The sequence below is a fragment of the Zingiber officinale genome, chromosome 6A (assembly GCF_018446385.1).
Source record: "Zingiber officinale cultivar Zhangliang chromosome 6A, Zo_v1.1, whole genome shotgun sequence".
NCBI classification, from domain to species: domain Eukaryota; kingdom Viridiplantae; phylum Streptophyta; class Magnoliopsida; order Zingiberales; family Zingiberaceae; genus Zingiber; species Zingiber officinale.
The window spans coordinates 4,330,360-4,341,795 of record NC_055997.1 but is presented as its reverse complement, the minus strand read 5'-3'; the positions used below and the strand labels follow the sequence as shown (position 1 = coordinate 4,341,795).

The following is an 11,436-nucleotide window of genomic DNA, read 5'->3' as shown; positions in this document are numbered from 1 at the left end:
TCCGCAGGCTCACTTATATGTATATTTCTACGCTGCCTTTTAGGTAAAGTTTTGAGCCACAATGGGCTATCAATTGGAGTATCCCTGTAATCATAGCAACTTCTGTCACGTCCTCTCCTCCTTCTTGTTGTAACACCTACAGGTTCAAATTGAGGATCGTCTACAGGCTCGCTATATTGAGATTTCATGTCTTTATTTTCAACTATTTTAAGTAATTCTTTCACCCTCTCATTCAATTGCATGTTCTCTCTTGTTAGCTCTTTAATTCTGTTAGCTTGAATAATGCAATTACAACACCCCTTATTAATTTGGCTTCCTTCAGTGACTTCAATTTGTGATGTCTCCATTGCATGTGGACTGTCATCAAAGCCAACAAGGTTCTCAAACAATGAATTTTCATATTGGGTAGGGATTAGGTCTATGACAACCTGTAAGAATATTAAAACACATGTTAAAACAAGAGTTTTTAACCAAACTATAGTCAAAGTATTCAAAATTTACCTCTTCAGAGGAGACTTGATCAAACAATTCCCTCACCTTACTAATATGTGAAGGAATATTCCTCCACTTATTTATTCTTGCTCCTTTTATTTTGTATGGTTTTTGGATTGGAACATGCTCCAAAAATCATGCCTGATTCACCATCACAAGTGTTAACTATTGATAAATGTCCGCAAAATATTAATAAATTTCACATAAATTATAAACTTACTGTCAAAAGACCAGCAAACCCCTTTAGGTAAGGGAGGTTAGTGTTAGAATGTTTTATCGCAGTTGATAAAAAATATGTCCCCAATCTTAGGTAATTGTTGAGCCATAAATTCATGGATGACTTCAACCGAGTTGAATCTAGCAAGATTCTCAAAATCATCTACTATATCTATGAGACATAAAGGGACCCTTATATGTACTAGAAGAAAATAAGACACAAACAAATATATATACAAAATATAGAATTTGCAAAATAATAAAACATCATCTTCTCCTTCAACGCGATTGCCATAAAATTTAAGCAACTCCTCAATTCTTGATCTAGTAGCTTCTTTTTTGCTTGAGAAGTATGTTAGAAAGAGGTCACCAGATGCTTTAGTAGAATTCATCGAAATTGAAGCTCCTCGGTCTGCAATACCAAGTAGCAATGAAACGTCTCTTCTTGTGAAGTCAACCGGAACCCCTGACCAAGTTAAATGATTATTTGACTTCTACGAACAAATTAAAAAGTATTAGGAACACCGTGGATATGATACGATGCCATATCAAGCACACGTTAGGTCTGTTATTGTATCGTATCAGGCCCATATTGGACCTGATATGACATCGTATCAGGCCCAACGTTGGCCCTGATATGGCATTGTATCAGGCCCAACGTTAGCCCTGATGTGATATCGTATCAGTCCCACGTTTAGCAAAAGATTTAATTTTACCATACAACTACTTTGTGATTAAAATACGAAATTATATATTGTACCTGAGAATCTAAAGGTTTGACTACTTGAATCCCAATTTTGAAATATATTGACCAAAATCTCACAGATGTGCTGCATATCTTGTATGTCCAAAAAAATACTAAAGGGTGACTGTTTTATCAGCGTTATGTGTCGGTCATGTAAAATAACAAACCCTTGATGCATTCCTTTTTTCGTGGATGTTTGAAAAAACTTTTAAAGTGACCTAGGACACTGTTCCAATGCAGTTTCTGTCCAACATCAACTGAGCCCTATAGTTTATACAAATTAAAAATTTTTAATCATACTCATTGAACTTCTCAAAATCACAGAGTTTGTAACTTTATACCTTTACAACTAATTGATGTGGAGAGGATGATGATACATCCGATCGACTTCTTTGCGCCATTATGAGACGAGATGATTCACGTAAACCCTAGAATCCTTCCCTAGTTCCTCCCGAATAGTCCTATTTTTAAGCACCGAAATGCTTGATGCCGCCGCTTGAGAAAGACTCGACGTAACTAACCTAGGGTTTCACAAGAGGGAAGATTTCTCCATAGAATTGGAGCTGCACTCGCAGTGTTACGAACAGCACCGAGCCATGCACGATTTGGAGGGAGGTAGAAAAACGATCGAAATTATTTTTTTAAAATCAAAGTCAAAAAGTGGTTCGGATGCTTGGGAAAAGACGGCTGAACAGAGAAGATTGGCGGGAGGGGTATATTAGGTATTACACATCATTTACCTGCGTCTTTTGGTAAATATAAAACGATGATGCGCCTTTTGGTAAATATATTATACCACGTACGCCCTTTGATAAATTGCCGAATGTCCTACGCTTACAAATTAACAGGATAGATCATAATTAATTTAATTTAAATTTTAATCCTATATTAAAATTTTAGGGGGTGTTTGGTTTAGGGGAATAGGAGTGGGGAATAGGAATGAAAATCATTGATTGTCATTGTTAATGTTTGGATTATAGGAATAGGAATGCAAATAAGGGAATGAATCCTTGAAATTGGGTAATAACTCATTCTCATGTACCTCCCCTTCAATGAGTCATTACCCTATTTTCATCAATCAAAATATTCCCTTATTCCAAAAATACCCTTGAGCTAAAACTAAAATTTTCTCCCTTAATATCAAATATCAAAATATATTTATTTATTTTTTCTTTCATATCACTTCTCTCTCCTTGTTCTCTCTCATCATATTTTCTCTCTCATCATTTTATCACACACTTTCTCTCTCCTATCACACTCTCTTTCCTTTTTTCTCATTACACTTTCTCTCTCATCATACTTTCTCTCTCCTCATCTCTTCCATCATACTCACTTCCTTCTTTTTTTCTCATCATACTTTCTCTCTCCTCATCTCTTCCATCATACTCACTTCCTTCTTTTTTTCTCATCATACTTTCTCTCTCCTCAATCTCTCCCATCACACTCCCTTTTCTCTTTTTTTCTCATTACACTTTCGTTCTCATCACATTTTCTCTCTCCTCAATCTCTCTTGTCACACTCCCTCTTTTTTTTTCCTCAACACACTTTCTCTCTCATCATATTTTCTCTCTCCTCACTCTCACATCACACTCAATGTTTTCTTTTTTTTCATCACACTTTCTCTCTCATCATACTTTATCTCTCACTATACTTTCTCTCTCCTCAATCTCTCTCATCACACTCTCTCTTCTCATTTTTTTCTCATTACATTTTCTCTCTCTTCATCCTCTCCCATCGTACTTTCTCTCACATCATATTTTCTCTCTCATCTTCTCTCATCATGCTCTCTCCTATCACACTCTCTTTTCTCATTTTCTCTCATCAAACTTTCTCTCTCTTCATTTTTTCACATCACATTTTCTCTCTCTTCATCTTTTCTCATCACACTCTCTCTCATCATTCTCTTTCATCATATTTTTCTCTTACATTCATCTTTCTCTCATATCTAATTTTTTCTCTTATTTTTCTTTAAGGGTAAAAAAGGAAATTTTGATTTATTCCGATAGAAAATATGCAACTAACCAAACATTGCTTTTAAGAGTGATATTCATGCTCATACTCATTCCATAATACAATGATTCTCATTCCGATTCCTATTCCTAACAAAGAACCAAACACCCCCTTAGATTAGATGCATCTAGTCTAAAATTTTAATATCTCAAGATCGTCGAGGGTGGATAAGTAATCATATTACTGGCCACCGAACGAGGATATCCTCCGATCATCCGCTAAGAACCAAACTATAATTTGATGAAGACAAAAAAATTAAATAAAAATTATAATTAATTACGATAGGATCATGTCTACTATTCGATCATAAATTCAAATGACACATCACTTAAATCCCAAAAACGTGGATCAAAAAATCCTGACTCCCAATACTAAAGGGTGTCCATCCTCGGATACGGTCCCATATTCACTCTGACCCGGCCGGGCTGTCAACTAATCATCGATACCCCTGCCCGCTGATGCGATGGGTTATAGTTTAAAAAAACATTGACAGAAACGCGTAATTACTAATTAGAAGCCAACTTGGTCATGGCTGACCCACTCGGTCCGTCCACGTTCATCCCCCGAATCTCATTTGAGATCTTTCCCCTACTTTCTTATTGCATTTCGTGAGGTGCGCAGGACGCTCCGCTTTCCCCAAATCCGTTTCCCTCTTTCCTCTCCGCTTCTTCCTCTCGCTTCTAATTCTTTTTTTTTTGCCCTTTTGGGTTGCTCGATCTGTCAGGGTCGGTTTCTCCTCATGCTTCCCGTTCGTCGGCGGCCTTTCTCTCGGGATTTTGCTGCTGTTTCCGCTGCTGGTGCTCGGATTTGGCTCCTCGGGGTTGCTTCCTCCTAGTCCGCACTCATGGCAGCTCTTGTCAAACGAGGAGGTGATCCCTCTTCGATCCCTGTAATATTAGCTTGTCTTTCCGTGTTGTTGGACAAATTGGCCGATTTGGGTCTGGATCTGCTGGGTTTTCCGAGATCCTTGTTGAGATAGCTTCCTGTTGTTTGTTTCGATGGTTAGCCACTTTTTGTGCTATAAAATCTGCTAAAATCGAGGTGATGCGGCAGATCTGTCGATACTTTGTGCTGTTTACCTCTAAGATTTGTTTGACTTAAACTTCTCAGCTCATAGTTACGGATCTTTGATTGGTTTTGCTTCTGAGATTTTGTTGTTGTTGTTGTTGTTGTTGCTATTTCGGGGGTTAGATTTTTGTGCTATGCCTTTAAGGATATTGAACATAAGTTCTTGTATTTCGCCAATACCTTCAGAAAAAAAGTGAAACCTGCAATTCCGACAATAGCATCTTGTCTGTTTTTAGTGCTATGTTGAGGATGGTTGTTTGTATGGTAATCAGCTTTTCATTTTAGAGGTTTAATTACATAAATATGCTCAGCTTCTTGGACTGAATATATCCTTTTGTCTTCGTTGTCTCTGCAGGCAGTGATGATATCTATCCTGGTGGCCCTTTCTTCTCAAATCTTGTAGATGCGGGTCTTCTTGTGTCTCTCGCTCGTACAGTTGATGTTTACTGCCCTCCTAGCAAGAGGTCCCGAGTCACTGCTCCGCTGATCCTCAGTGTTGGAGAGAAAGCTGCAGAGGGGAAACAGCAACCTCGGTCAATTGACACTCTGCCTGACGAGTGCCTCTTTGAGATCCTCAGACGGTTGCCGGGAGATAAAGAAAGAAGCAACTCTGCTTGTGTCTCTAAACGTTGGCTCATGCTACTGAGCAGCATCTGTTCTTCTCAACTTATTGGTAGGATGAAGCCTAGCCTCCAATCTGTGAACAAGCCCTTGCCAGATCTGAATGAGCATCCGTCTGTAAATGACCAGGAAATTCAGAACAATGGCTTTCTTACTAGGCGCTTGGAAGCAGAGGAAGCTACTGATATTAGACTCTCTGCTATTGCACTGGGAACCTGTAGCCGTGGGGGACTGGGCAAACTTTTCATCCAAGGAAATGACTCAACTAAGGTCTCTGATGTTGGGCTCTCTGCAATTGCTCATGCTTGCCCTTCACTTCGGGCCTTATCTATGTGGAAGGTACCATTGGTCACTGATGCTGGTCTACAAGAGATTGCCAATGAATGCCCATTGTTGGAAAAATTAGATCTTTGTCACTGTCCTCAGATCTCAGACAAGGGCTTGATAGCTGTTGCTCTGAAGTGCCCCAACTTGATGACTCTCACTATTGAAGCCTCCTCAAACATAAGTAATAAAGCTCTTCAGTTTGTTGGTCGTTGCTGTTCAAAATTGAAATATGTTACTATTAAAGACTGCCCAGAAGTTGGCGACCAAGGAATTGCAAGCTTGGTCTCTTCTCCCTCGCCTTCGTTGGAAAGGATAAAACTTCAAGCTTTGAACATTTCTGACTTAGCCCTTGCAGTTATTGGCCAATATGGGAAGAATCTAATAGATCTGTCTCTGGTTAGCCTGAAGAAAGTGGGGGAGAAGGGATTTTGGGTTATGGGTAATACTTGTGGGTTGCAGAAGTTGAGATCCATCAGTATCACCTGTTGTAGCGGGCTTACTGATATAGGCTTGCAAGCTGTTGCAAAAGGTTCCCCATTATTGAAGCAGCTTTTTGTTCGCAAATCTTGCTACCTATCTGATGCTGGCTTGAGAGCTTTTGCTGAAAAAGCTAGGGCACTTGAAAATTTTCACCTTGAGAACTGTAACCGTGTAACTTTTTTGGGTGTCCTCAGTGTTCTTTCCAATTGTCCAAAGTTGAACTCACTTGCCCTAATGAGATGCTTGGGCATCAGAGATTTACCTTATGCCCCTGCCCAACTGCCATCATGTATGTCACTTGAGTCCTTGATAATTCAGGATTGTCCAGATGTAACAAGTGCTAGCCTACAAATGGTGGGGAAGATCTGCCCCCAGTTACAGAAAATAGACTTGGGTGGTCAAGCTGGAGTTACTGATGCTTTGCTTATCCCACTAATCGAGAATTCTAAAGTGGGTCTTGTGGAAGTAAATTTAAGAGGTTGTGTTAATGTTACTGATGCATTGATCACCATATTAGCAAGGGCACATGGAAGTACTCTGAAGATGCTTAATCTTGATGGTTGTACAAAGATCACCGACAGGAGCCTCATGGCCATTGCAAACTGTTGTTCTGTGCTTGATGATCTGGATTTATCAGGTTGCTCGATAGGTAACTATGGTGTGGCAGTTCTTGCATCTGCAAAGCAGCTTAGCTTGCGTGTTCTCTCTCTTGCAAGCTGCTCAATCACCACAAAATGTCTGCCATTCTTGGCAAATATGGGGCAGTCAGTAGTGGGCCTGAATCTTCAGCAGTGCCGCTTGATCACCAGTGATGCAGTTGCGGTGCTTGAGCAAAAACTATGGTGGTGCGATATCATTTCCTAGAAGTAGAGAACACTAAACAAATGGTGCAAGGGAGTTTCTTTGGAGTCTAGTCATTGGACTTCTTTCATGACCTTCAGCGCCAGAAAAGTGTGGAAAAACATAAGTATCTTTCAGTTTGTTTTTTGGTTCATGTCCTCCGGACTTGGCCTTTCACCTTTTGGTCAATTTCCATGGACCTATGGCTGAGTTCATTTTTACAGTTGTTCTTGGAAAGGAACTCTGTTTTGAGGCGGCAAGCAGTCATCCGATCCAATGGCTTGCTTTCCTCGATTTTTGGCCTTGGTTATGGAATTACCATATTCAATCCCGGTTTTGGTTGTAGTTTTCTACTTCCGAGCCTAGTTATGTCATGGTCTTAGATGTTTCAACTGTGATCCTGGTTCGTGTTACCAAGGAAGCTTTGATAGTTTGCTTCTCTGGTGTTTTAGCCAAGTTATCATGTTGTTAAAGTCTGCAGGTTGAACTCGTGCTGAGTTTCAGGTGTGTTGAGTCCTTTGTTGTTTGCAGTGTGTGCTCGATGTCAGCTCTGTAATTCGGGTCTGTCCTCTGTAGTGTTGGTCCTGTTGGGTTGCTTTTGCACAGTTTGTTTGATGCCTGAGATTCAAGGTATTTGGCTATGGCTGCATGTTATTGAAGCATTGCCATGACAACCATGTTTGGTTGTTTTTTCGCCAAATCCTTTTTTTTTCCAGGTTGATCATGGACTGTAACGTTTGCAATCTTCTCTATGATAAAATAAACTGATATTTTAGTATGAAGCTCTTTATTTTTCTGTGCTAGTATTGTTGAACTAATTATTGTTTGCCTCCGGTGTGATTGGTGCGTATCTCCTAATCTCCTATGACACATCATCTTCATTTCGTCTTTGGTTTATTGGTTAATTAGGATTATACCCTTCTGCTCTTTAATAAATTTTAATTCAGCTTTGCCTAATGCGTATATGCTACTTTTAGGATGGAATGTTTTAGCATCAATAATAAATTTGAATGTCTATGTTTGTGATGGCAAAAGGTTAATATGTTTGTCCCAAGCGTTCTCATCAGTCCGTTCCGATAAATTACGGGTGGTTATTAATTTTTAAAATAGTAATTAATACATAAAAAAAATATTTATCTCAAATTTATCGAGATTCAAATTTCATATCTTATGATGATAATATTTTATGTGCTAACTACTGAATCATTCCGAGAAGACTTAAATATCTGTGCTTGTGAATTATGAATCATTCCGAGAAGACTTAAATATCTGTGCTTGTGAATTATGAAAAGGTGATCGTGAATAGGGATGGTTTAGCATGATATATCAACTCGTCTTAAAAAAGTGCAATATATTAAATATATTTTTATAAATCTCATACTAATGTTGAAAATTTTAATATGATATATTATCTTATTAAAATTTTAAATATACCATTAAAATAATTCAACATATTTTGATAGTATATACGGAATTTTTTTCTCATCCCTAACCACAGAGTGAAGAGTTCCTTGAGCAATATTTCCCTTGGAGCAACTCCGTTTACCACCAAAACACGGATGATGCATAGTCCGAAATAACTTGTTGAATAAAGTGAAAAAATAGATATTCTTTGACTAAGAATAAGTTTTACCAGTCCGAAATAGATATTTTAAAAATAACAATTCTGTAAGAACCGATGATCTGAATGTATTTGTATAACCAAATATAAAAAATACTTATTTTACAATAATTCATAAAGAATAAATACATTATTCCCGTAAATCAGATGCACCAAACTTATCAGACAAACCCTCTCTCTGAATGTACTTGTTGACTAAGTATCCAGAACTAAGACATTATTTATATTGAAAATTAAGATTCACGTGATAAACTAAGACTGCTACAATCTGTTAATTGTCTGGCTATAACTATTGTAATCTCAATGACGCATTAGAATCATACTTTATCCGTTAAGCATCAGTTGCTTAGTCTAATAATAAATGAATTAGATCAGCATCCATATAATGAGTCAGTCACTATACGAAGCCTCAAATCCTGTGAAGGCATCACCACAACAAATCTACTGATATTTTGATCTGGAAAATCCAAATTGGATACGCTTCAGCAGTTACCAATAAGAATGAAATCCACGTAATTATTTAACAAAGAACATACAAGAAACTATGACGGGAAAGTGAAACTGTTCGACCAGAAGGAACAACAACTACATAATATCTTTCCGATCTTGTAGCATGAAATCAAACTCGGAAAAGCAAGTAGCATGGAAGTTCCATCTCAGATATGCTCGTTGAGAAGAACTACCTTAGCACAAATCATGGAGCTTTCTAGATATGTAGCAAACCAACATAGACCAAGCCAACACTCGACGCCATCACAATGCAAGACCAAACCGTACTGTGCGGAAAAGAATTAGTGCTATAAATTCAACGGTATATTAAATACATGAATCTAGTGGCAGGCTTATATATAACATGCTTGTGAATATAAGAAAATACCTCTTTGTTCAAAACACCGTTTGAAGATTATCTAGGTCTGTATATGCCATCGTAGGGTCCTCTGCCATTTTAGTATCAAATAGAGGAGTAGCCAGCTTGGGAGGGTTCTAAACAAAGGTGAATCACTCAATAAGATGAAAAATCTCCAAAACAATCAAACATGCAAGTTAACTTTTTGATTACCAAGAAAGAAAATCACATTCTACTTTTCACACAGAACTTCCAGTAATAATGAGGACCAATACGGTTATTGGTTAAAAATTACTTAGTTGGAGGAAGATCCCAACATGATTTGTGGTATTCAATGTCCATGAAAAGCAATTTTGTTCATGAGCTACTATTTAATTGCTTGTAACAAATGTTTAAGTTAGATGTTTTGATTGGATAATATTTTTGCAGGCTTTGGTGTTGGTTGCAAAGTTAAAGAGTTTGTTTCATGTCCTTTATTTTATTCTGTAGCCCTTCATTGTAAATTTTATTAACTGGCACCATTTTTTCAATGCTCAATTACCGAAACACGTCTCTTAAGCTCCTTTAATTACGCTCTCTCTTATGCCCCATCAGTGTTGTGAAAATGTCCAGATCAGTTAAAAGCCTAACCAGCTATTCTAACTTTTGAATGTCTTTGCAAACAAATCTAGTTCCTGTAAGGAGCATGTCTCCACTCTTCAAACTATCGAAGATGAATCAGGGAGTGATGGGGGATACTAGGTAGTTAATAAGTTTGCCAATGGTTAAAAGAGGAGAGAACGATGGGGAGCCCATCTGATCCAAAAGACCAGCTATTTACTGCCCATCTCATTTTGAAGACCAACCACATCAGGACCCTTGCCCATCAGAGCTGTCGTCCAACTTGTAGAAGGATGACTACGAAAAATATTGCAGATTAAGATCCTCTTTAACAAAATAATTAAAGGAAAAAATTGTCCTGAAAAAAAAGCCTGAAAGCGAATAGGTAAGAAAACAGCCTAGGCAACAGAATGGCTGAAAACAGCCTATTTCAGTTGGCATTTTTTTTTGTGTGTAATGGCAACCAAGATTTAAAGAGAGAGTATGTAAAGTGGTGATTTGATAAGTTGAAGATGGCTAATTTGAAGACCAAACTTTTAGAAAAAGAAAGTTATTGCTCCAAGTTCAAGCATATGGGAAAATGAAAGCCGAGATAGACTAGTCAACAATAGAAGCAACTGGAATTCTGGGATTTCTGTAGATAAGCTCTGAAGCAATGTCAAAGAAGTAGAAAGGTAACTAGAAACAAGTTAGGTACCTTTCCTCTGACAAATCAAGGACAGTAGTAAGAGGAAAATGTTCACATGAGATAACTCACATTCAGGCACTTATTTGCACAGGGATGGATCATCTTGCGGACAGGAACCTTGTATAAATCTTTTAGAATTTTTAAATAATAATGTCCAAAGACAAGATGATTTAGCAGTGCAACATTAGCAAATTCGTTTGTTGTTGTTCCTTTATAGTTGCAACTAAGCTGGTACTGGTTTCCTATTATAAGTTAAATTAATCTTTAAATTCATACTGAACATATAACATAATCAAAGGAAGCTTAAACAAGTAAAAACACTCCGCTTGTAACAGATATCATGGCATATATTTGATCAAATAATCCTACCATGCAACGCACAAGAGCCCAATTGATGCCACTGAAAAACGGATGTTGCTTGACTTCATTAGCTCCATGGCACGAGCCTAATCTGTTTCTAGGATCCCTATGCAGCAACCGATATATCAACTGTTTTGCTGGAAGACTTACCTACTCAAAAATAAAAAAAACACTTAGCAACCATGTAAAGTAGAATAAATCCAACTAAATTCACAACAGATAGATCTCAACAGTGCACATCCAATAAGATGCATGCAATATATAAATAATAGTAATCAATAAATGGATTGCTAAAGTTTTTCTTTGTAATACCCAATCAATCACTGTACACCTAGCATTTAGTGTCATATTCCAGGAACTAGGTCTGGACTCAATAATTGATTCCAAGATGTTGAAAAGTGAAAACAACTTCATGTTACATTAACTGTCATTTCCTACGATAGGACTGAAGATTCCTATTAATTTCCCTGGCAAGAAAAGTTGCAAAAATCAAAATTTTGGAGCAAGTGTTAAACCATGAA

At 37.6% G+C, this 11,436-nt stretch overlaps 2 protein-coding genes across 4 annotated transcripts in view; one reads left to right on the top strand and one right to left on the bottom strand.

Moving 5' to 3' along the window:
• Positions 1 to 4,063: 4,063 nt before the first annotated feature.
• Positions 4,064 to 7,581, top strand: LOC121995639 (EIN3-binding F-box protein 1-like). The gene is made up of 2 exons (XM_042549380.1): positions 4,064 to 4,332; positions 4,887 to 7,581. The coding sequence occupies exons 1-2, from the start codon at positions 4,308 to 4,310 to the stop codon at positions 6,821 to 6,823; spliced, it is 1,962 nt and encodes a 653-aa protein (XP_042405314.1). The 5' UTR covers positions 4,064 to 4,307; the 3' UTR covers positions 6,824 to 7,581.
• Positions 7,582 to 8,478: 897 nt separating this feature from the next.
• The window catches only part of LOC121995638 (phototropin-1A-like), a 35,552-nt gene continuing 32,594 nt past the window's right edge, over positions 8,479 to 11,436 (bottom strand). For 2 of the 3 annotated variants that reach the window (XM_042549378.1, XM_042549379.1), the window contains 3 exons: positions 10,925 to 11,065; positions 9,298 to 9,404; positions 8,840 to 9,196 (listed from right to left, as the gene is read on the bottom strand). In XM_042549378.1, coding sequence (XP_042405312.1) covers positions 9,306 to 9,404; positions 10,925 to 11,065 — 240 coding nt within the window. In that variant the 3' untranslated portion in view covers positions 8,840 to 9,196; positions 9,298 to 9,305. Of the gene's footprint in view, positions 9,197 to 9,297; positions 9,405 to 10,924; positions 11,066 to 11,436 lie in introns of all 3 variants that reach the window. The other variant, XR_006115883.1, reaches the window with a different exon arrangement.

Bases quoted from the DNA above. Each gene is read 5' to 3' on its own strand.
- LOC121995639 (XM_042549380.1), top strand. From the start codon at position 4,308: ATGGCAGCTCTTGTCAAACGAGGAG. The intron at 4,333-4,886 runs GTGATCCCTCTT...TTGTCTCTGCAG, and splicing joins AGCTCTTGTCAAACGAGGAG to GCAGTGATGATATCTATCCT.